Source organism: Anas acuta, chromosome 4, assembly GCF_963932015.1.
Source record: "Anas acuta chromosome 4, bAnaAcu1.1, whole genome shotgun sequence".
NCBI classification, from domain to species: Eukaryota; Metazoa; Chordata; class Aves; order Anseriformes; family Anatidae; genus Anas; species Anas acuta.
The window spans coordinates 33,378,466-33,404,264 of record NC_088982.1 but is presented as its reverse complement, the minus strand read 5'-3'; the positions used below and the strand labels follow the sequence as shown (position 1 = coordinate 33,404,264).

Genomic DNA, 25,799 nt, shown 5'->3' with positions numbered 1-25,799 from the left:
GTGGAAATAATTGTAAAGCATTAAAGATGCACAATCATGACCTACTCTTCAATATGCAGATAATTATAGAGCACAGTCATTTAGTATTGCATAGTTTATTCACACTAAATTTACAACAACCAAAGTCACTGTTTGTCACACTTTATGTATACATCGATTTCTGTTGTCTTCAATTCACGCTTTTTAGCAAAGGCCACATATTCTGTAAGAATGCATGTGCCACATTTGAATGCTGTAACTAAACGTGTTCATCTGTAAAACACTCTGAAGTCACTAAAGCACCCTGTATACAGCTACCCTGCTTCCAGTCTTACGGGGCCTGACTTAAAGTCAGCTCAAATATTCCTGGACAACTCCGTGCTTTTTGTGGTTAAACTTCACTTACCAGTGATCAAAAGAGGTAGCTACCATTTCACAACACTAACAATTTCACAAACATTTAATACTACTTCTGTTGATTTCAATAGCAGCAATTTAGGCACTTTTTTATTATTATTTTTTATTAAATAAATTTTTAAACAAGTCAACTGTATTTAGAAAGCATGCAAATATTTACTATCAAGTAGTCTGACAATTACAGACTGTCAGGCCAGTCTTACCACAAATAACAGCTTACCTTTTTCTTTTTCTTTTAGATAAGCAGACACCAAGTCATGTAGAAACATAATCAATTCAGCATCCATAGTTACACAAATGTGGTCTGTAAATTCAGTTACTACACTGCATTCCACCTTTGGTTTAACACTTGTATCTACAATCAGATAAAAATAGTATTAATGCATTTTAAGCACTTGCCATATACAGAACAGTACACAGAATTTCAATGCAGATTACTTGCAAATGTAACTGCTGGTACCGAGAAGGCTTTTCTCAACAGTTCTGACTGTAGTCTGAACATAATGTTTTGAAAACAAGAGTCTGAACATAACATTTTGAAAACTGACAAGGTATCTGCATTGCCTTTGAAATAAATGTAATTGTTAGACTTGTGAGTTCCTTTCTGACAACAGTATGGTGAAGTACTTTTTCAGCCTGGAACTGCAGACACCCAAGGTAACATGGACTGTTTCTAAGGGCTTCACAGAATTGATTTAAGAATTTAAGAGAAAAAAGCAAGGCTACTGGCAGCAAGTTTGAATTAACTGTACAAGAGTCTTCATCTGCATTGGAACAGTTTTAGGAGCCTGCAGAGAAGACTGAGAATTACTGGCATACTGCAAGCACTTTTCTTGCATCACAGGAATAGAAAACCTTTTTCTTTCAAATGTAGCCCATCTTTAATTTTCTTAGCTTAGCTCTGTAACACTAATCAGGAGCAGCAGCTGTTGCAATATTTTGGGTTTTAATTTGAAGGGAAGTTGCCTCTATTCATGGTATTCATGGTCAAGAAATACGGCAAATTGTTTTCAGCCAGTATCATCTTACTATTACTAACCTGTGCTTGTTAGACCATTATTAATTCCTCTACCCCAAAAAACTCTCGGCTCAAGGCCAGATTTCTCCATAGAGAACATAATAGGATGGAAGAATCTTGTGTGCATTTGCCATTTATGGAAGCTTAGAAGTGTAGCTGGCACGTTAAAAAAAAATAATCCCGTAGATAAAGAGCCTCCTGTGATCTTCACTTTCCTAGATCTTCACTTTCTCATCAGAACTCCCTCTGCATTTTAAACTGTGTATTTTCTTGCACATCTGAAGTAATTTTCAGATTAAAACCTCTTTTCTTATTGCCACAGTATCTTTGTATTTAAACCCTTGTTCATGAGAAACACCTTTGGGTCAGGAAATGCAAATGATTTTTACTGTACCTTGTAATGATGGCTCTTGGGGCTCTTGAACATGAATAGATTTAAAATCCAGCTGCATTCTTGGCAATGCAAAGATGGTTTCCGTTTCATGATTGTAACTGGAACCACCTCTAAAGCCACTTAGCAAGCTTGAGCTTTTCACAGTTGTGCTGCTCTCTGGGTTATTAGCATCAACATTTCGAAGCAGGTTCAACTCTACAGGGATAATGGGAAATACCTTAATTCACTAATCCTTGTTAAAAATAAGTTCTGTCAGTACAGAGAGTGACAAATTTTCAAATTAGTAGTGGCACTTTCACACACTGAAATACATCTCATAATAAAGAAGCGGGGAAGAAATAGGTAAAGAGGTTTTGGTATTAAAACATGTAAGTACTTCTAAGAATTGTTTGTTTGTTTTGTGGTGTTTTTCATTTTGTTTTGTTGTGTGTTTTTTTCCAAGCTTACAGTCCAAATTTTATTCATCTGACCACCCTATCACAAGTTTATTCTAATAATGAACTTTCAGTTAAGTCAAATATAGACCACATGTTCAAAAGCATGCCCTCTGTATTAGGAAATATGATAGGACTTAAAATGAAAATAAATGTTTCCAATGGATACAACTAAGACACAGAGGCAACATTGATGTAAATCACTATTTACAAGGAATATGACTTTGTCACAATACTTACAGCATAACACACATGCAATATCATCTAAGTTACTTAATTAGTTTTCAGTCGTTAAACTTGTGACAAGACAGAAAGTTAAGAAAGTGACTAGATTGTAAAGCCATTCATTATGTCCTTTAACCAGCTCTCAGCAGTATGGCTCCAAAAGGTCACATTAACAGATGTTGCTCTTGCTGGTATACACAAATGCTCTGCATGTAGCAAAACAGAGCTATGTAAAAGCATTTAACAGAACGTGCCTCTGCTTGTTAACTTCAACCATTACATCCTGTTGTGTCTTTCAAAAGGTATAAATATTAGTACAGTATATTGACAACTTGAAAATATTTTTTCAAGACAAGGTAAACTGCTCATTTCTAACTATATACCATATTCTGCCATTCACCTTTCACAGAAATTCAATTGATTTCTTCTACAGGTTCTATATTTTTTTGTGAACACAATAACAACAATAACAACAGCTGTATTTTAGGATTTGGTTTTGAGAGTTTTATTTTCCAACTAAGTGATTTAAGTATATGATTCAAAATGTTTTGATTCCTCGAAGCAGTGGTCACAGATTAAAATATATTCCCACTTTAACTTCATCTGTTAGTTCTTCATGTACAGTGAAATTACTAAATGCATCCTCATGTTAAAAAATCTGGACAACTACATGCAACAAGAAATATCTCTGCATGGGGTGAAAGAGGAAAAAGCAAAGGATTAAAAGTGGAACTACTGCAGTACCGTACATAAACATCCCATTCACTAACAGACCACTTTGGCTTTACTGCACAATTTGAAAAAGGTCTTCGCTCACTAACACTTCCAGCTGTTCAGCATGTTGTCATGTTTTATACCACAGTTTACTGTAAGGTTCTTAAGAAGAAAACTGTTATTTCTAACTCCCTTCTTCATAGCCCACTTGAAATATAGCAGCTTTTAACAGCACAATCTGTACTGACTGACAAGCAAAATCCCAAAACTTAATGGACGTGAATCTCACCTTCGTTCCTCGTGGCTGTCACATAATTGAACCACTCCTTCACACTAGCAACTCCATGTGGGGGATTTTCATGGCGGCGCCTTGTTATCTTTGTGATTGTTGCCATGGGGCTTTCGAGTGCTCCACATGGTTTGGTGACCATGGTGTTATGGCCCAAATGAAAGTCCAGTGTCTGTACAATGTATGTAGAATGTTCACTAGTACCTGTATTAAAGATGTGAGGGATATTGGGTTGGGAGAGAAGAAAAATGGGAAAAACACTTGGTAAGGGTCATAGGGTTTTTCATATCATTTGCACAGGTATCTACCATGAATAATTACTAAGCCAGTAGTATTAAAAACCTCATGTACTGGTTGCAAACAACTGGAAAAAAATAATTTCTAAGTAGCGACAGACAGTAAAAACTTCAATATAAAGACAAAAATAAGCAATAAGATCTCCAACATTGATCACGTAGAAATAAAGGATTCTGTAAACACAGACATGCAATTAACCAAGCAAACAATCCCCTTCCTAGATATATTATCAGGGACATATTTAATATACTTTAATTATACAATAATATATTGTGCATTTTACCACAGATAATGAAACGGTGATAAAGATGGAGAGGGAAGAGATTATTATTTTAGGTACACAGTATATTTTAGGGAAATAATCTTGATTCAGAATTCAAAGAAAGTAAGTTTTCCTTGGATTTATTCTGATATACCAATATATTCTTAAAGTTAATTTAAAGAATTTTAAAAGATAAGGGAATGGTTTAAATTACCATCTTCCCAAACTTTCTGTGCTTCTGTCCAAAATGCAATATTAGGTTCTTCAAGGTGAAACAAGGCCCAAGATTTTGAACGGAAATTTGGTCCATGAAAACAAGCCAGCGTCATATGGTTTCCATGCAAACTCATGGATCCTCCAAATTGCATTCCATCTTCTGGCAATGGCATCTGAAATAAGGATATATGGCACCCAGACAACACCTTCAAAACTCCTGGCCAATGACGGTGATGGGCTGCATCCAGCACTAGAAAGGAAACACACAATGGCAAGAACAAAATTTAGGAAAGAGAAAGATACAGAAAAGTTTGCTGCCGTAACTCCATATTTTATTAAAAATAGAAATATGATTAGAAATGATGAATGGGATTTCACTGACATTGTTTCATCTTTGCCATCTAGGGTCATTGCAGTTTATGAGAACCTGAACAAGTGTACTTGGAAATCTAACTTGTACTTGGAAATCTAACTTGTTGCGTTCAGATAAAAGATGTCTTCAGCTCACAATTAACATAAAGTAAGCATAGCACCACACAGCTACTCAAAGCAGAAATAATTTTTATGAAATAGACTTCATAAATTTGCAGTTTTCAAACTGCAATATTTTAGCAAAATACACATTTTAACTAAAACCTGAAAAATGTTATGAGTTAGTTCCTTCTTGTACCACAGATACGGAAGGATACCCGAAATATATGTCCTCCTCATTGAAAAGCCTCAATTTAAAGGGCATAAACATATTGAAGAGATTATTTTAAGTCAAATAGATGTGCTTACATGCATCAAGTTGCTCAGATTATTCTGCACAATTGAAACATCCAAGCTGGAAACCATACGTTTTTTTGTACCACTTACGTTGTTCATGTGAGCTTCTCTCTAAGTTGTTGGCCATTGTCTTTGGTGGGAGATAAGGAACTGGTCCCCAGGTAGACAAAGCTCGCTTGCTTGTGTCAAACTGCTGAGTAAAGAACTCCTGGAGTTTCATTCCGATTTTTATTAGGTCTGGTGTGGTTGATCTTGAAATCATCACTTGGAAGATATCCCATTTCAAGTCCCCATGGACAAATATCTCACTAGATATTAAAAACCAGAAGAACATTTGCCGTTAAGCTATTTCCTACTGACACTAAAAAAAAATAGACCCTTTAATTTCTGGCGGACTTACAATTTCAGTTATCAACATTGGACACATTACATACACATAGAATTCAGCATTACCAAACATGATAAACTTGAAACACAGCAAACCTTTTATCAGAGATGCTCGAGTCCAAAGCATTATACAGATTGATTTTCCATTCATCCTGTAGTTTAAGATCTGCATTACTGAAAATCCCCATTAGGATACTGGATCCCATGTAGTCAACACGCGCTTCAGTAGAACCCATGGTAATCTGGATTTTATGACTGGGCTGTTGGTTTGGGTGCTCAGAAATATGAGCTGAAATAGAACAAAAGCAACACAGAAATATAGCATTAAAGGTAAGAAGATGAATTTTACCAGAAACATCACCATTATGCCATCCTCATGATACAGAGAGACTGAGGAAGCACTGGATTCTTCCAGATGCATGGGAAGGTCCTGACACTGATGTACAGCAAGAATACCCACCCAGTCTCTTTCTAAAACCACTTGTCCTTTTCCTACACCTGGGAAAGTCCTACATTTGGGAAAGTCTAGGAAGAGCTGAAACGCTCTCAATCTCTTCGGTTGACATCTGTCCAAACAGCTGAGAGGGGCTGGAGAGTCGCACAGCTAGCTGGTGCAATTTTAGGGCAGCCCTGACACTGAATGCACCCTTGATCAGGAGGCTATTCCTTCAATTCAAAATGTGTTTCATAGTCATAAAGCACAAATACGAATGCAAAGTCTTTATGCTGCCTATTACCAAATTCACAAAACAGGAGAACTGTGTCCATGCTTTAGCTTTCCAAAGCTACTGTCCAGAGCATATACTAACACGAAGCAGCTTTCCAACTTACCCACCATCTCCAGGGTGTTAACATCTATGGTACCTCCAACAACCCCCCCTCTGGAGTCCAACTGGGATCTTCCCAAACCAACAGACATGCTAATTTCCCGATCTCTGCTACTGCCCACAGATAGGCGACCCTGACTTTTCAAACCACTGGTGGTCCACCTAGAACACAAATGAAAATACACAAAAAATTTACAGGCTTTCAAAAGAAAAAACAGAAAATTATTTACTACTTTGCAGTAAATATGGGGCTTTATGATAAAGCATCTACCAGTATTCACAAGGGGCTTCACAGTTCAAAACTGGAAAAGTTAGGAATTTTAAGTTAGAAAACAACAGTCTGTTAATGGTCAGTGGTGATTTTTTATTTTTTTTTGCCCCCAGAATAACAGTGTCTGCTACAGTATGCTTGAACTTGTTTTATACTTACGTGGTATTGCCCATTACATTGCTCATATTCATTTGGACATTTAGTTGTTTCAGGTTCATAGCAAATACAACTAGTGTTTCCCATGGTGTTCCTTGTGGGCTTCCAGCTTTATTTGACTTATTAAACGGAGTTGACGTTTTTGAGAGTGCATCTAAACAAATAAGTAGGCAAAAATTTAAATGATTCCACATACTAGGAAAAACTGGCAGAATATATACATTGAAAGACATTAAAAAAGACAGATTAACACCCTATTTAATGAGCACCACAAAGCTACAAGTAAGTATAAGTGAGAACTAGAGGATCTGTGGTACATATTGTTTTAGCTGTAATAGAAATTGATGTATTTTACACGTTTAGTTTTACTAAGATCTTTTAGAGAAAAGCTTTTAAATTTGCAGTTCGGCATGCAGGAGTATATTTTATATTCTTTAACTGATTAAAAGTATACACAAAAAAAACAAATTATTAGTAGTAGAATATTCAGGTAATGGTTATTTGCACAAGTGCCAAGTCAGGAGTTCAAGAATTAGGTTTTTCCTCACTCCTTCCTCACAAAAACCCTAGAGATACTCTTACAAGATTGTGCAAAATTTCATATGAACAAGCCACTGTACCAGTGTGTATCCTTCTCCATCTGTCTTGTCTTAAAAACTGTTCACATACTAATATCTTGCTTTCTAAATAGAAAAAAAAATGTTCTTTCTTTCCTAAAGATATTTTTCCTATAGTAAAATATAAAGTAGTAACATTTTTTTTCATCCACCTGATGAAAATATTTAGAAAAATAAAAAAATAAATAGTTGTCTACTAACCTCTCTGAGGCACTGAAGAATCAGACACACTCCTGGATCTTGTAACAGCTGGAGACTTTAAGTTATGAGATGCTGTCCCAGGGGACATACTACTACTTGCACTATGTTCACTGAAAACATTAGGTGATTGTGCCATGTGTGTAAACGAAGCAGATTGGCAGGGTTGCTCCCACGTCCTACAATATGCTTTCCGTGATGATTCAGGAGAAAGATGTTGGCTTACCCCTTCGATTGAATCTGGTGTTCCAGGACCAGAGGCTACTGGAAAAAAAAAAGACAGACATGAAAGGCAGCAAAATTATTTTGTTTTTTTTTTTAATAATACCCTCCCACATACTAAACAGTGTTTGGAGAGTTTCAAAATAAGTGTCATTTGTCATAAATACAGTTTATTTAATGTATGTATTATTATTTGCTTTAAGTAATTTAATGCCCTACTTTAGAAATTCTCTATTTCTTGCTTCTAGGTTTGTTTTTATTAAGTTCATTAGAATGACTGCATATGGAGTTATAATACATTTCTATTTCTGCATTTATATCTAGTCACATATGAAATAATAAAAAAATAATAATATATGCTTATGCAGTTCCTACTATAATCCATTGCACAAGAAGGTTTTCCCTGATAAGAAGCTGTATCTTACCTGGCAGATTTATTGTTTGATCACCTAGGAAAAGCCGTCTAGCAATGCTTCTCCTGTACCATGCCCTTGGGAAGGCTAGAATCTCACTGAGTCGCCGCATATCATATTTAAAAGAAGCAGATCCTATATCACAGACAGCTGAAAAAGAAATTACACATATACGCAACTGTAAACTCTCATTAGTAACAGGTTTTGGTAACCAAATGTAATTAACAGACCTTCAGTTGAGTCAAATACTTCTCTACCCCAGCAGTACAGCCTCTGCTGTAATGAAAAGCAGTTGCTAAAACCTGCAGTTTTACTGAGGTGTTGCAACTTCTCCAAATTCAGAATATGATACAAACACATTTATTGGAGGAAAGATGTAACCTAAGAATATCTACTTGTGTAGTATCTGCATCTTAGACTCTGAAGGCTTTAACAGCAGATTAATCAACTATTCTGCTACTTGCCCATTAACTCATGATCCCATGTGCAGTGGGAAAAAATATCATAAAAACCCACTGTTACTTCAAGGTTCTTTGAATGTTCAGGAGTCCAGCTCTCAATGCAGCTTCATAGGGAATTCCACTACATAGTAATTGCACTACACAGTCCACTTCTTATTCAGGTAATAAAAAAGAAAAAAAGAGCTTTGAAATACCTGTTTCTGAAGAGAGGACTATGAAAACTGTTAGTGATTAACAGACTAAGTCCATCTGAAAACCAACTTTGGAAATACATTTAGCATAAAGTTAAATAACATTGTTTTACTTCTGTTATAAAATGTATAAAGAGATCACTCAGCAATAACAATCTGAGTTTGCCCACTGTTCTGTCCTAAGGAACAGCGACATAAAGGAGCATTCATAGCTGGGCACTGGGTGGCCTACAGAATTTCATTCACTTGTTTCTGACTCCTGCATGCATAGACTTATTGAAGCTACACTGTATAGACATCACGGGCATACCGTGAATTGCTTTTTGACTTAAGCAAGTTAATGGAGAGTGTTTCTGTAACACACTGTTAGGTAGAATTCCATGTGCTTTCTCAATATGAAAAGCTCGGAAACCCGGTACAAAAGGCTCATCATATCCCTTTTTTGTGATTTGTAGTCACTTCAACTGACTGTTCTAATAAACGTAGTCTTTTGGATTAATCATGCTCTTTTTGATCACTAGAAATGTTCACAGATTAGCAATGGGCATGTGGAAGTGAAATGGCACATTTAGTGTTTGAGGATTTCAAAACCACTATTTTAAATGATGCATGACAGAGAAGAAGGAATTGGAGGGCAGGCACAACAAGAACTGCAGGTGTAGTTAATACAAAAATATTTAAAAGCTAAGCAAGCTACTGAGTTTGCCATGGAAAAAAAAAAATCATAAATGAGAATTTGCCTTTTACATAGTTGTTTGTTACAACACTGCAGTCATACCGACTTTTGGGGTCTGAGATTCAGGAGATACATGTGTAGATGTGCAACACTACTCAAAGACTCTAGTCTCTCAGGCAGAAGGGTAATGTATACTAACTATGGGGTGTTATATCTGAATAAAAATAAACATTGTTCCAGCAGGTGGAAAATAACCACTCTTTATTGCATCATCTTAGCATGAGAAAGTTGAAATACTACGATTATTACTAAATAGAGATTTAAAATCACTTTCTCCTGACACTATCCAACAGAAGTACTTGCAATACAACCAGAATGACACGTAACTTAAATGTGACTAACCAGAAACAATTTAGGCTTCATCACTGTTATGGGATGACCCACTAGTTAAATAACATATCAAGCCCTACTTCATTCAAAATGAACAAAAAAATACTGCACACTTACAGGTATATGGTTCTTATATAATATCTACAAAAGCTGCTGAGCATAAAGTATGTTATTAGAACAGCATTTCCCTAATTAGCTAAATAGATGGGATTAAAATGAAAAAAAGCACTTACCAGATATGTTTATCAAGGTAGTATCTATCTTGCTTGTAGCTTTACTTGCAGACTGACTCTCAAAAAAGGAAGAACCTCCTGAGCGCCTTATTCGTGACAAGCTGACTTTCACAAACTCTAGGTTAATGCTCAAAGAATCCTTCCGACCAGTGACCGAAGTTGATTCCTCATCCACATTACCTAGAAATAGAAAAGAGAGAGTTTAATCTTCCACAGCCTTTTCAAGCTTCCAGTTCAGAAAGCCACACCAAACTTACTACGTTCACCACAGCAAATGAAAACTTGTACTGTACCTAGGGCTGCTGATCCAGGAGTTAGAACAGTAACAGCAGACTTCTGCTTTCCAGCTCCATATGGATGGAACACGTAAAGGGAAAAGTCAGACATGCAGGCAGTAAAGCTCAGGCCTGAAGAGCTGCTGCTAGAAGTAGTCAAGTCTGACTGACTGCTGCTGTGGCGTGTTCTGCCAAGAGGACTGCCTAGTCCAGGTGATGAACCTAAAGTCAATTTTTTTTTCTGAAAGTTAGTTTTAATACAAAAACATTTTCAAACATGAAATAATACTGAAAGCAGGAATACTAAACAGACCAAATGCACATCAAATTACGCCCTTGTAGTAGCAACGTAGCTTAAATATTCTGTGTATTGGCAATAGCCTTTTATAACAGGTTAGTTTTATAAACAACTAAACTTGTTTAACCAAGGAAAGAAAAATTCCAGTATACTGTATCTGTGCGAGCTTTTACCAAAAGGTAAAGAACTGATACATGAAGCAACCCTACTGAGGTCATAGTACATAAAGATAAATGTGACACAGAAAAATAGCCATATGGTCTGTAAAAGCTTATTTTTAGACAAAGCTTATTTTCCAATTTTAGACAAAAGAACATTTTAGTTTTGCTACAAGCTGCATATAGTATAGCCATTCATATATATTTTACCTGGTGCTCCAGATTTACTAACTGAATTCTTTGAGCAACTCTGTGAAGTACTGCCACCAACTGACACACTTTCTGAGGGGTACATTGTACCTAACGTTTCCAGTTCTCCTCGGTTTGAAGAGAAAACAAGATCCAGGGATGGCAACTTGAGCATACATTCAACTCTTGATACTGGCAAGCAACTGAACTTGATTTGAGAGGGCTAAAACACAGAGGAAATAAAGCACATTCAACTTTTTAATACAGCATATAAAATATGCTTTATTTTATATATACCACCCCAAATTTGCCTTGTAAATTTATATATATAAATTTATATCTAAAAATATAAGCTAATTACAACCTTCTCAGACTGGTTTTAGAATTAATAAGATAACTCTATGCAAGTTTGTATAGATACAGGGAATCCCTCCAACAACAGGAGTATTATTTGGAAACAGTTTTTAGAAAACAAACACAGGAATCCTGCATGCAGCATATGACATGGACATACCCCTCTCTTCCTCCTCCCCAGGTCAATTCATAGTTTCACCTTATGGAAGAACTATAAATGACTCTTTAGCTTGGCTAGATGAGATTACAGAAAAAGTTGAGAGGAGCTACTGATTGTTGTGGTTAATTTTCCTAAGCATAAAACAAACTTTTTTTTTTGAAGATGTTCAATTTGGGAATGTAATCAAATTTATACCATGAAAAAATGTTGTTTTAGCAAAGCAGAAAAAAAACAGCAACATGCAGATCAAGCTCAAGTACTCTGCCTCAGTCTGGAGTAGCATTATTCCCTCTGAAGCAAAAAGTCTAGACTCATCAAATATGAAGCAGTATGAACATGTATGTAGATGAGCACTGTACATTCCTGTATTTTCACATTTACCATATAAATGGAGAAAATCTGTTGGTTTGTAATGGTACCTACAAATAACAGATGTACATACTAATTATGAAAGATATTTAAGAAGCGATTGGACTGTACACTTAGTCACATGGTCTAAACTTTTGGGTAGACCTATGCGGTGCCAGGAGTTGGACTTGATGATCCTTATGGGCCCCTTCCAACTCGGGATATTCTATGATTCTATATCTTCCCAAGATAAGTCCAAAAGAGACAAGGAAGAGGTAAAGGTTAAAAATGCTTGGAAATTTTGTGATTTCTCAGAATTTCTGTTGGTCTCCACGGGACGGTGTAGTGGGCGGAACCACAACAGACGGAAAGATGTCAGAACTTCTACTGAAATACATCTTACCTATTATCATGCTAGACATCAGTATCTCAAAACAGGCGCCTAAAAATATTTTTTTAACTTAAAAAAAACAAACAACTTAGAAGCAAAGGCTGTCTCAAAGACTGTGATTGAAGTTACTTACTATACTAAACGATTTAAAACCTCACCTGAACTCTTACATAAACCACCACATCTACAGGGAAGGATGAATATGCTGATGTCGATGATGATACCAACGATGTCGTGGACTCTTCTAACTGATCTTGTATATCAAATTGTCCCATGTCTTCATCTTGTGAACTAACAGCTTTTAAGAAACACAAGAACTCAGTAGAAAGTGGAATTTAAAGAAAATACAGCTCAATGCCATCAGAACACAATAAAGAAATGCTAGAATACTAAAATATGAAGATGCAACTTACCTGCGTAATTCCTTTCAATCGGTGTAATTGGAATGGTTTCAAGAGCTTTCTCTAGAAAGTCCAATAAGCATGGGCTAATCACCATTTCCTCTGGCAATGACTGAAGTGCAACCCATGCGTATAGTTTAGCTGTTTTCACTCCACCGCTTCCTTTCCCTTTGGCTGCAACATTGAAAGATAAATTTGTCTAACGTAAAACCATTTAACTGTAACTGATAAATATTAGAAGATACTTCATAACTAACAGCTGTTTCTTCTAATTTTCAGCACCATCATCTGGAACGGCATAAATCAGATCAGTTAGAAAAAAAATCAACTTTAAGATTTTGCTAAGAAAACTGTGTAAAAAAAAACTACTAGTCTGTCGTGTTTGAATTTAATTGCATTGTGCTTGTTCTTCATGAAGCACTCCTATGTTTTTTTATTTTTAATTTTTAATAACACGGAAATCAGCCACACAAAATTCTTCTCCAAACACAATGCAAAGTAAACAGAGCTGACTGGAAATGGAAGACAACTTAGGAAAAGAAAATACATGAGTTTGGGAAGAATGACAGTTTAAGCAGTAAAAAAAAAAAAAATACATTCAAAGATTAAAACTGTAAATGGCAAGTCCTACCATTTTTATGCAAAGAATAACTGAGGATTCTAAACCCACATTTTTTAATGTCTGGAGATAGCAAGACTATAACGGAAAAGACCCGTCTTTTAATGTATGGAAAAGGCTAGCACTTGGAACCATGCTTATTAAAAATATAAAGATATTTCTGGCAAATTATTCACAGAAGGTATTAGAAGCAGCTCAATTACTATCTGTATGAAATGCCACAATTAGAATGAATAGAGACAAATTATATCATTTATATAAAAATAAGAGATACTGATTTGAAGCTCTCCAAATAAAATATAAACATTGAATCACTAAAACAGAGATGAAAAAGACTTTTACTTTGCTAAAATAAGCAGCACTAAATTTTCATGCTATGTAAACTATTCTGTGCAGTCCCTGTGTTTAGACTGTCCTATCTTGCCCTTATTGCAGATCAAAGACAGCAAGAGAAGATGGTTTCCATTGCAGGGGAAAAGTAATATAAATAATAATAAGTACAATGTGTTAAAACAAACCAAAACTAATTAATATTATAAAAATACAATATATAGAGAAGCGAACTAACTGCAATCCTTAGGTTTGGGAGACACTCATATCATCCTACAAGTGTAATTTCCAGAAATCCTTCCAAATCTAAAGCTTACAGATATAAAACTGGACATCACATGATTAAAATTAAAAAGGCAAGTAGAAGAGAAAAAGAGAATAGATAAATATGCAAAAAAAATGAGAAGTAGTATAAACCAAGATACCACAATACTTAGTAATTATGAAGAAGATGGTCATATAAAGAAGTAAGAGCTAATGGCTAAACAGCATGGACAATTGAGGAAAAGTGTCACATTTCACTGTTCTCTCCCAGCATACCAGTTATTAATTTTTCCTGCTTAAAAAATATTGACAAAGTTTTGACTTTGTTTTTAAAGTGATACTCCAATGTCAAAGGTGAGAAGAGTGAATGTCTCAGAGGTTGGAGGTGCAATCTACATACCTCTAGATCTGACATGATGTAACAACGGGCTCCTACTTGAAAACAGGAATCGTTTGAGATAAAACAGAAGTTTCAGAACTCGTGTTATTCCAAATCATGGTTATTTAATTGGCTGCAACAGTTGAGGACACTAGTCTGGTATTTTGATTAACACAAATATCTTTAATACAAATACTGCTTTCTGGAATTGGGTTATGCCACATAGTACTGACAAAACTCAAAATTCCAGAAAGAATTTCACACACTACTTGTTTGAGAAAAAGCAGTGGAAAACTTAGAAGGTATTCTTCAAATGTTACTGTGCATGAAAGCAAGGATTCATCTGATTTATTTTTTTTTTCTTGGATTATGAAGAATAAAGTAAATCAGCACTCACTTTTTATACAGATACTTAAGCTTTGCTTTTCAGTAAGAAGCTCTACTTTGTTAAGTGAAAACTGGGAGAAGGCAGTACAGCCTTTCTCTGTCATATGGAGTCTCTAACAGATATTACCATATTACCGAGACTGGTTTGTCCAGAGATTTCTCAAAATGCAGCCTTACGAACTGCATTCATGCAGTCAATACATCAGGTTTCTGTAGTCAAAGTTCAGATTTGATAAACATGTTTTTCACTCATGTCCAGACAGATCTAAAGCTGGTAGATTATATGAAGGAAAAATATATATCCATGACAGTTTTAGAAGGTTATTGTCTATAAGTACCTGATGGGATGGGTGGGGGTTGGGGAGGAAGTAAGGTGTTAGTCTTGCTGTGGATAGTGCTAGATAAAGGAGGAGATGTGGCAGTATCTTTCATACCATACAGCTTGGACTCTTTGGAAAGGGTTCTTGGCAATGAAGATCCTCTAGAAGTATTTGGCGATTCAGTCTTTAAAGTCTTTGAGTTGTAGTGTAACTGAAAGCAAAGAAAGATTAATGTTCTTCATAGCTCAATTCTATACAGCAGTTTTATGCCACGCCTTTCTGCTTTTTTCGTTATTTACCAAAATATCATTGTAAGATACGTTACATTCCAACTCATGTTCTACAGATACAGCCAGTGCACAGAAAGATCTGAAATCTTTGTACAAAACACAGGTAAATTATTAAAAAAAACAAAAAAGAAAACACAGCAACAGAGGAAACGAGCTATTTCTCTGTAAACCTTACACCTCCTGTACAACCAGCTATTTTTCCTGTCCTCATAGCTTTCTTTCTGTATTACTGCAGGGTGAAACTAATCCTCTACTACAAGTCTGCATACACAAAATCGCAAAAAATAAAAAAGAACAAAAACAATTCCAAGCATTCATACCTCCTATATGTGGATAATACACTGTCAGTAAAATTACATAACATAATAAAAGCTGTAGACAATCTACAGCTATTACTAAATTTGACTAAAAGCAACAGGCAGGACCTGAGGCATAAATCTTATCTCTGAAAATAGCCTGGAATACTAGAAGGTGGACGTACAAAGTCTTTCCACTAGAAGAAGACCTGAAAAACAGTCTATCTCATCTGAAGAGCATTTGATTTATGGCACTGAAGCTTCCATGTAGCAGTGATCTGTTTTCCTGCTCTTAGTCCATAGGATTTCAAATCATAAATACAAGAGCATGAGAGCTTTGTATGTTATGCAGGCCAACTACTAAGCTGCTGTTCCTGAGTTACAGGCACCAAGCAGACACATCTCTATTTTAAAACAGCACAGAATATAAATTCCCTGTCAGAGAACAAAGTATCCAAGGCAAATGCTTAGACACCAAAACATAAATGGAACTGAATTCTTTTCATTATGTAGTATCACAAACACTGTTTCTACAGAGCTTCAGTTGACACAGCTCTATTTGTGATGGTACAAACGAGCTTTTATTTTTATTCCCTCCCTAAGAAAATGAGGGGAAATCATCAGTTTTGAATGTAGTATTACAGGAGTCATTATTTCTATCTTAGCAGTACCTACAGAGCTGAAAAGACTTTGGTGAGTCGCTCTGTATCTATGAAATTGCATATGCTGCACCAATGGATTTGAAATCAGATTTTGGCAGAGAGAAAGACTCAAGTGTTTCCTTGCTCAGTTATACACAGCTTTTACCTTTACGTCCACCCCAGGAATGTAAAACACTGTTGTTTCCACATCACTAGATTTTGTCTGTAGAGATGATGGCACTTTCTTGCCAGCAAGTAAGTGAGTAGTAGATGCATAATTAGTTTGAAATTTCTTCTTTTTTGACGGAGACTCTTGATCCAAACTTCTGGAACTCCGATCATAACTCCTAAAATAAATACATTGGATGCTATTAACACCACTCATGTCACCTTATATGGTTTTAGGAAGAAAAAAAAAAGCGTTTAACTAAACAAAGCAATGTGAGAATATTAGCACGCTTTTTCAGGAAAGAATGGGACTCCTTATGGACCAATGAGGCAATGCATAGTCAACTATTAGTCAAACTACTATTAGTCAAACCATTCTGTTTATTCATGAAGTTGTAGCTACTTGTTTGGAGGCTGGAAAAAATAGAAAAAATAAATAAGAATCCATGTACTTGGAAAGCCTTAAATTTTGTTTATGGAAAATAAAATGATTAAAAAAACAAACCAAAGGAAAAAAAAATCAGAAGAGAGGCATACACTGATTTTTGCTAAAGCAGTGCAATCCCCTGTGCCATACTCAGGCATGACAACTGCAACCTGTGGTGATGCTACAATGTAGTAGAAAACTAATCTATAGATCTTCTGTGCTTTTCAAACAGGTCAGTGCTTAAGAATCATTAATTACTTAATCATTAATTATTATATGGTAATAACTTAGGAGATGGAAATATCAGGATGAATTTATCAGCTAAAGCAGAATAAAGTACCAATACTCTTCTTCATGAAGCCACTATGTAATAAGACTCTTACCTTCGTAAACTAATGTCATCATGTTCTTGCTGAAGTGTTGTGGGATGCAGTACGCATTTTCCACAATCAATTTCAACCCTGATATCAAGTTCAAAGTCAATATTTCTCTCTGTGGTTGTGCCAGTCATACTTCTGTTTGTAGGTGTTGTTGGCCAGCGCTCAGTGAAGAGTTGGTGGACAGCAGCAAAGCCTGATGCTTTCTTGCGGGAGGTGCTCCTGCCAACACAATAATGGATTAGATATTAGCACAGCATATACCTGAACAGATGGTAGGAAGCGCTCTAGACTGTGTTCACACTAAGTATATGACATTTTAAGAAGTTTTCTGGAGAAAGCCTTATCTCATATACAGCAATGCAATGATCTATCTCTATTGATATGCTACTAAGTATACTTTCTTATGCTATGGTAACACAAAGAGCTAAGCCATTCTTAGCTTAAATTCTCAATCAAGAAAAGGCATGAAAACGTATACAATATATTTTTTTTAATTTTTAATATGATGCTCACATTATTGCATCCATTTTGTGGAGTTATAAACACAGAATTTACAAGTTGGAAGGAACCCACAGGGATCATCGAGTCCAAATCCTGGCTCCATAAAGGACCACCCCAAAACCAGACCGTCTGTCTGAGAGCCTTGTCCAAATGCTTCTTAAACTCTACCAGGCTCAGTGCCATGACCACATCCCTGGGGAGCCTGTCCGAGTGCCCGACTACCCTCTGGGTGCAGACCCTTTCTCTAACCCCCAGCCTGACCCTCCCCTGTCCCAGCTCCATGCCGTTCCCTCGGGTCCTGTCGCTGTCCCAGAGAGCAGAGCTCAGTGCCTGCCCCTCTGCTCCCCTCGTGAGGGAGCTGCAGGCCACCATGAGGCCTCCCCTCAGCCTGCTCTGCTCTGGGCTGAACAAACCAAGGGACCTCAGCTGCTCCTCACACACCTTCCCCTCCAGGCCCTTCACCATCTTTGTAGACCTTCTTTGAACACTCTATTAGTTTTATAACATTCCCACATCATGGTGCCCAGAAGATATTTTTAGCCTTCAAATTTTACTTAAATTCAATATTTCAAATGCATTTTTGAAATTTCCACGTTCTTCCTTAGGACCATTACTTACGGTGGTTTCCTATAAAAATATGCCCTCTCTCTGTCATGGTCATCCTCCTTCTCAGAATCCTCACTGCTTGATGATAAGCTGTCATCCCGACGTCCTTCTTCAGGCTGGAAGGGAATGCCAGGTGAGAAGACTGCTGGAGTTTTGGGTGAACCAAATACCGAACATGAGCCTTCACTAGCAGATGAGTAATGGGAGGGACCATCAATAGTTACAGACAACAGGTCCATTTCTGTCTCCTCTGGAAACTGATTGTAAAGAGACAAAGAGTAGTTAAATTTCTACAGGTATTTCAATTAAGAATGCATTAGATAGCTCTGGAAATAATAAAAAGAAAAGCAAGAGTGCTATGAGAAACTCTCAGTCCCAAGTTCCTCATAATGCAGTGATATCAGGTACAGAAACTGCAAGATGGATTATGAAAAAGAAAGAAACGAAAGCTTGGTGTGGAGACATTTGCCATCACCTAGTGATTGAGCTCAAGCTGTTAGCTAAAGATGTATCATGCTCTGATCAATTCATACAATCAGAAGGAATGGAAACATTTCATGTAAATTGTAAACATATTTTGAAAGAAAAGAATGAAAGGAAAAATCATCATCAACCTTGTAAAGGGGTGAAGTATCCAGAAGCGTTAGTGAGGTGTGCATGAATGCTAACACAGAATGTACGGTCTCAATTTGCAATTCTGGGCTGATCTTCTCCTCAAAATCTTGAACAAAAGTACTTTGACATGAAATGAACTTCAGGTCACTTTTCTAAAAGGGTCCTATCTTTATTTCTACCATCAAGAACACCACAAGGAATTTTCAAACACTAACTTCTTTAACATGTATGTGAAAAAAATATCTAAAAAAAAATAACACCAGCACTACCTATACAGTCTTATTATAGAGCTACACAGCCATCATCTGCAAATTCAAATGAGAACTGTGCTGAAGTTAAGAACTGGCATCATAATGTCAGTAAGAGTTTGGGGGCATGAGAGGGAGGAATATTCAACATTTGACACTTCTAAGTATTTGGTAACATTTTGTTACACCAACAAAACTTAACCTAACTGGGCTTTTTTAAATATATATTTATGTATATATATATATAGTTTATTTTTTTTATTTTATATATATATATAAGGTAAGATAGCTTTAAGGAGCAACAACAACAACAACAAAAGCAGGATGGTGAAGACATTTAAATGTGCAAAGCACATTTCTACATTTGATTTCTCCTCCACTCTCAGAAACAAGGATTTATTTCCTAAAAGGTGAGTTGGAAGGTGTAAAAGGTATGTTGCTATCTCTAAAGTTGTTTGGGGGTCTGTTTTTGTTTTTATTTATTTAAAGAAAAAACCTACAAACCTTGCTGCTTTTATCCCTAAATATGTTTGTGTTTTTTTTTTAAAGCATGTTAAAAAATCTATTTGCTCTCTATGTGTTAAGTTTTGAAACATTTATTGCTCACTATGATTTGAAAATGTCTTTCTCTGCATTAAATATAGGAATTCCAACAGAATAAAGTGTGAGGAGACATCCTCCCACCTACCAATTATTTTGTACTGGTGTTGATGACTGCAATTTTAACACAATGCAACAGACGAGGACACCTGCACACACTAAAATCCTTCCAAAGCACATTCTTAAGTCTAAACTTACGTCACTTTACAGCAGCCTTGATCAGAGTCTTCACAAACATATGCTCAAAAGTCAAGTAATTCATTTTTAAAAGGCTACTAAGTTTTAGGTGTACGTGAGGATAGACTCAGAAAGCTCATCAACAGCCTATCATATTTTTCTCTTTACTTTACATATTTAAATACTTCTAGATTTGATATACATTCTGTTTAGCTGCATGCTAAAGAGATGGAATATTGAAAAGCAGCTCCCTGCAAGGTAAATTAGTTCTCTGGCAAAGATTGTTCCTTCTCAGAAATACCTGAAAATACCCTTCCCCTGGACAGCTGGATTGTTGTGCAATCCCCAAAACTGTTTTATTCAACTTAATTAGAAGTGAAAAGAAAAAGAAAAATTAAAACAATTGTAGTAATCTCAGCCATGAAAAAACAACATAACCGTAATATTTGTAAAATAAGAAAATATAGCAACTGAAACAAAATTGAAGATTCAACAATCAGTCTCAGACACACAAAAGGCTATACCTGTAGGGCTACAGCAAACTTATTAATACCTGTTTCCAGAAGTTTAAATATATTTAAACATAAACACTATTAGATGATTCTTGCACACATCTAGTAAAAACTCCAACAGAACTGTATTATTATTACGCCAACCTAAAGAACCCAACAAAATAATACTAATATTTTCCCTAATGTTTCAATTGATTGCTAATGTCATCATTAGCAATCAATTAAGATTGCTAATCTTAATTGTTAAGATTAACAATTAAGAACTTGTTAATAGTTAGTTCTTAACACTCAAAACACATCTATCTTCTGTCAAGACAAACCTATCTTCCAAACATCAGTCATTTGAGGCACACACACACAAAAACATCGAAGCAATTCAGGTCTGTCTAGGTGTACCCATCTCATGGAACTTGTGATAAAATGGCATAGGGCATACAATTGTATGGCATATAAAGTAATTCTTACAGAATCTTGGATGTTGAAAGTTACTCTTGGCCCAGGAGATGCAGCATCTACCCGGATATCTGGGAGATCTTCACTGTCTCCAAGTCGAGAGCTATGAACAAAAAACAAAACACAACATCTTGTTTAGTTTTCCTACAGGATGTTACATTAATGCAAACATTTACCTACACGAATACAAGACAATAAAAAAGCATAGTCAATACTTAAAATTTTGTTAAGAAGATAAGTATTTTATCATAATTGGAGCACTTATGAAATGGTACATGAAAAGGAAAAAAAGGAGGGGCGAAGGAAAGAGAAGGCAGCTACTCGCTACTTGGCAAATAGTCTATTGCTAAACACTATCTGCCTTATTTATTTATGTGACTTTTTTTAATCCTGAGCCAACATGCAGAAATTATAGAAAAAAGCAAGATACACATGATCTACCAAATGGTGCATAAAACACATTGGCAGATTATGCATTTTCTCATCCAAGTGAAATTAATTATTTGGCCTTACATACTTACTACTATTCATTCACAACCGAAGTACTTAAGTTTTTCCACTGCTTTGTTTCTTATCATCCTAGCCAGAAGAATAATTGACAGAGCAACACAAAAGCCTAATTGTATTTCCTATACAACTTCTAGTTCTCTTCAGGTAACCTTGTGAAAAGGTAGAAAAGTGGGTTTCATCCAACAGATCTTGAACTAGAACATTCATACCTTCAACTCTTACTCGGCTTTAATAATCAATTATGCTAATTAATTCTGAAGAACAATTTCTTTTCAAAGGTACCTTGAAAAATAAACTTCTGAATACCTTTATTTAAAGCTGGTTTTTATTCTGGAATTTCTGCTGTCTGATATTTTTCACACCTGAATTATTTATAAGTTTCCATTCACTTATTTAAGTGTTCAAATTTAAAACATAAACAAATTTCTACAAAGAATTTTTATTCTTATATATAAAAAAAAAATCAAAGAATTCTAACATTCATCTCCACCTTTATTTTAAAGTCTTTTATATTTAATATATAATTACGCAGCATATCTTTAATTCCGAACTCTGAACTCAGCAGCCAGGCCTACAGAAGCAACAGACTCAGATGTGGATATTCTAAAACCAATGCAAATACTTTACTGAAAGGTGTCTTTATGCAAGTGTAGTTTGCTCAGCAGACAAATGATGAAACAAAAAAAGCACATATTATACAGGCGAGGAGATTACAGCAAGTTATCATTCACAAACTAAAGGAATGCCCCTTCCCTTCTCTCATTAAAACAGCCCTTCTCAAAAGCAGACGATTGAGAATCAAATGTAAAAATCAAATTTTTTTACACTATGCCTTTTTGCCTTATATGCAAGTTTTCTTCAATATGTCACAAAGGCAGGATTCTATTAAAAAGCCCTGTGTTTTTTTTCTCTGTGCATGCAAGTAGAAACATTTATTTGACATGCCACATAAGTCTGCCTAAGAGTGAAAAATTACTTTTTCAAATGAGTTTACCCATCTTCCAAAATGACCTCCTCCTATCCAGTTCAACCACATACAACTCCTGCTGTGTAGTAAAAAAAAAAAAGTAAAAAAATCTAATGGCCAATGGTTCCTCTTCCACATGCTGTTGTTGCCATCACAGATCTGAAATTCCCAGTTTACCTTGTTCTGTCCATTCTCTTCAGAGGTGGTCTTCCTGATGCTGAAATACTCTTTGATCGGCTGTAGCTGGGTTTGTAGCTGAGACCCCATTTGTCTTTCAATGAAGCAGCCTAAATCAAGAACAACATTTAAATGCAACACTGAGGTTAATGAGAAATAAATTCCAGAAAGCTGAAGTCTTACTTTACGCAGGTGTGCCAGTAAAGCAAAAATAGATTTTTGTTTTGTAATAATTATAATGCATCTCTATCCAGAGGCAAAGATGAAAACACTGGCAAATGCTGATAAACTTTCACCTTTTACACTTGCTGGAATTGGTAGAAAAGTATGCCCAAAGTTAATATTCCAACCACTCTGACAGACATCCTCCCCACTTACAATAGAAGAACATGAGCTAGAATGAGAACACCTGTGACAGAGCTGCCAACAAATTATTATTTGACTTCCCTCTTTAATGAAGCATCATACTTGAAGCTGATACACTGGTGCATGTTCTGTCACTTTTGTTACCAGTGTCTGGGGTGACAGCCACAAATCTGTGGACTAGCTGCAAAAGTTGTTGCTTTTTTGTGCAGTTTCTTCTACTGCCTTAGTAGCTTGTTTTTATTTTTACAGCACTTAATGCTGGAAATTTAATGTTCATTTCTATACAGAACTTGCTTACAGAAAACATACACACCAAATGGAATACAATACGCATCTATCGCTTGCCCAGGCTGGTGATGTGCTTGCATTTGTATTCATCAGTCCAATAAAGAACCATTTCAAAATGCTCTAAGAGTGAAGAGCGGACTATATCTTCAAATACATATGTTCTGATCTCGTGAATGTGCAATAAACCCATCTACATTACAGTACTTGTAAAATTTCCATCTTTCTATCCCTGTTATTATAGGGGAGAAAACACCCTTTCCCACCTCCTCCTATGGCTAAAAGGGCACCTATATTGTTTGATATTCTTAATCTTTTTCTTACTCTTTTTATTTAAGCCTTTTTTTTTCCAGAAAATAAAATATGCAATGCAAGTGCTATGAAATTTTTGAAGTCAATTCATCCTGCTCACCCTCATACTGGATCGACGCAGCTTTTTTCGCACATCTCGGCGGATATCGTTCACAGCCACTGATTCCAGTTGCTGATAGCGCTGAATTTCTTGATTTATGGTTCCTTCACTTGCACCTAATTTTCTGGAGAAAAATCATGGGATGGTTATCTTAGAAATACGTAGCACTATGTTCACCATTTCAAAATCTGTGTTGCAATGATGTTCTGCTTTCCCTGGAAAATATCCCATTTTCTCATTTTTTTTCAGTAGTTTCATCAGTGCCAAATACAGCTCCAGAAAGATTTATCCTTGTTTCATCACACAACTTTTTGTCAGTTACATTTTGTTCTTGAAGAGGACTTCTTGATTTTAATGTTTTGGTCTCCAAATCAATTAGCAATGTAGACAGAGGACACAGAACAAGGTTGCATGCAAAGAGACCACAAACAACAGTTCTAACATTATGCTAACTAAGGTGGAGAATAAGAATGGCTATGCAACTCTCTGATTTCAAAAAGTACTAGCTCTAACACTAGGATTTAAGAACTTCTTATATACTTTCAATCATGTGACAGTTGTTTAATTACACCCAAACATAATGGGAAAATCTGAGACTCCTCAGCAGAATGAAGAAAAGCCCTTCTGTTGTGACAGTGCGAAGTCCTGTCACATCTATGACAGCCATCTACAGTAGACTACATTCTGAAGAAAAACAAAAAGCACACCACTGAATAATTACGAAAACTGTGAAGTTTTTGCTATTCTCAAAGAATCTCACTTTCCTGTAGCTCTTGTACATTGAGAAGACAGAGAGACAAAACGTAACTTTGATTACTGAACTCACATTAGAAGAAACACTTAACCTAAAATCCAAAGTTCAGATATGAGTGCTCTGGTGGATGCTAACAACTCTTTTATTCCAAGTACAAAAAATCAAGCATCTCCACTTTATTATTTAGCATAATCACCACGCTCTATATTCCCATCCCAGACAGATAAATAAGTAAGTCTTAGCTTGTCTTAGATGACAAAAAAAAGCCCAAACCATGACTGAAAAATAGTGACATTCACAGATAAAGAAATTTTACGTAATTCTTTCATTGGGGTTTTTATTAAATACAGCATACGTGATTTAATTTTAAAATATCACGTACACTAGACAAAGAGTTGATTATAAAGTTTCTTCTTTCAGTGGAGAAGACTAAGCTTATTACAGTTATAAAGCAATACACTTTGCCAAAGCAGTCATGATAATAAGTCAAGGAGTAACTACAACTTTGGATCAGCAGGAAACTGACCATAATCATAGCTGTAATGGAGAACCAGAAAGAATATAGACTAACTGGACACTTTGGAAAGAACTTGAGAAATTTGACAGAGTACTTGCATATATATTTTTTTCTGAAAGATTCAGAAAGGACATTTTGTATTTATTAAATAAAGAAGGGAGAAAAAGAACAATTCACACTTGAAAATCATAGTGCTGCAAGATAAGGAAAGAAAAGAAGTCAGCTGCAGTTTGTTATTCCCAAACTTTGTGTGAATTAAAGCAAAATCCAACTTACTTTAAGTCATCAATAACTTTAGCTTGCTCGTTGAGTTCTCTAATATCAACTAAACGTTTCACAAATTTTCTTCCTCGCTGTTCTCCAGTTTGGATACTAGAAGCTCCCTGCCGTCGGTGATCAACAATTTCCTATTTAAAATGAAGATTTAGTTAATGCCCTCATCAAAAATCGGACGTAAATATGATTGAACAGTGAAGTGAATTTCACACCTTAAAATTTGGATTAGCGCATGCAAAAGAATCATTTCAACTCAGAAGGCAGCTGATTGGAATTCTTCCAGTGATCCAAACCCCATCATTCAGTTAGACGCACTATAACTACTACATACATGTCCCCATGAGCAGGATCTGCCTGCTTTCATATGTGATCTGCTAGACTGAAGAGAATCACACTTCGCTGACCCCCACAGATAGTCTACAGGAACAGAGTATCGATGGTTTGGAGGGCTCAAACCCAGCAGGTGATTTACAATCCGCTGCCCAAATGTTAGCTTGCGTGCATCTCCATATAATGAACCTCCACCTGATTTCTAAACAACAAACAGGAACATTAGTGTTCTGGGATGTTTTCAACATCGGCAGGCAAGAGACATTTACAACAGCCATTAAAGAACACCTGTTAAAATAGCTTAATGTAAAACCAAAAAAAAGAGGTTAGCAGCATATTGAGTAGAAGTACCAAAAAAAAAGT

The 25,799-nt window shown here is 35.9% G+C and overlaps 1 protein-coding gene across 1 annotated transcript in view; it reads right to left on the bottom strand.

The window, feature by feature from the left end:
- The window catches only part of BLTP1 (bridge-like lipid transfer protein family member 1), a 112,972-nt gene that overhangs the window by 3,428 nt on the left and 83,745 nt on the right, over window positions 1-25,799 (bottom strand). Inside the window, exons 61-85 of the mRNA XM_068679357.1 lie at window positions 25,438-25,638; window positions 25,107-25,237; window positions 23,560-23,683; window positions 22,497-22,606; window positions 20,855-20,945; window positions 20,179-20,241; window positions 18,250-18,494; window positions 17,134-17,349; window positions 16,322-16,502; window positions 14,947-15,139; window positions 12,642-12,803; window positions 12,387-12,526; window positions 10,997-11,198; window positions 10,349-10,552; window positions 10,056-10,235; window positions 8,117-8,254; window positions 7,473-7,730; window positions 6,658-6,808; window positions 6,232-6,389; window positions 5,497-5,689; window positions 5,104-5,321; window positions 4,244-4,495; window positions 3,471-3,674; window positions 1,809-2,003; window positions 617-751 (exon numbers count right to left, since the gene is read on the bottom strand). Of these exons, the coding sequence (XP_068535458.1) occupies window positions 617-751; window positions 1,809-2,003; window positions 3,471-3,674; window positions 4,244-4,495; window positions 5,104-5,321; window positions 5,497-5,689; window positions 6,232-6,389; window positions 6,658-6,808; window positions 7,473-7,730; window positions 8,117-8,254; window positions 10,056-10,235; window positions 10,349-10,552; window positions 10,997-11,198; window positions 12,387-12,526; window positions 12,642-12,803; window positions 14,947-15,139; window positions 16,322-16,502; window positions 17,134-17,349; window positions 18,250-18,494; window positions 20,179-20,241; window positions 20,855-20,945; window positions 22,497-22,606; window positions 23,560-23,683; window positions 25,107-25,237; window positions 25,438-25,638 (4,345 nt within the window). The remainder of the gene's footprint in view (window positions 1-616; window positions 752-1,808; window positions 2,004-3,470; window positions 3,675-4,243; window positions 4,496-5,103; window positions 5,322-5,496; window positions 5,690-6,231; window positions 6,390-6,657; window positions 6,809-7,472; window positions 7,731-8,116; window positions 8,255-10,055; window positions 10,236-10,348; window positions 10,553-10,996; window positions 11,199-12,386; window positions 12,527-12,641; window positions 12,804-14,946; window positions 15,140-16,321; window positions 16,503-17,133; window positions 17,350-18,249; window positions 18,495-20,178; window positions 20,242-20,854; window positions 20,946-22,496; window positions 22,607-23,559; window positions 23,684-25,106; window positions 25,238-25,437; window positions 25,639-25,799) is intronic.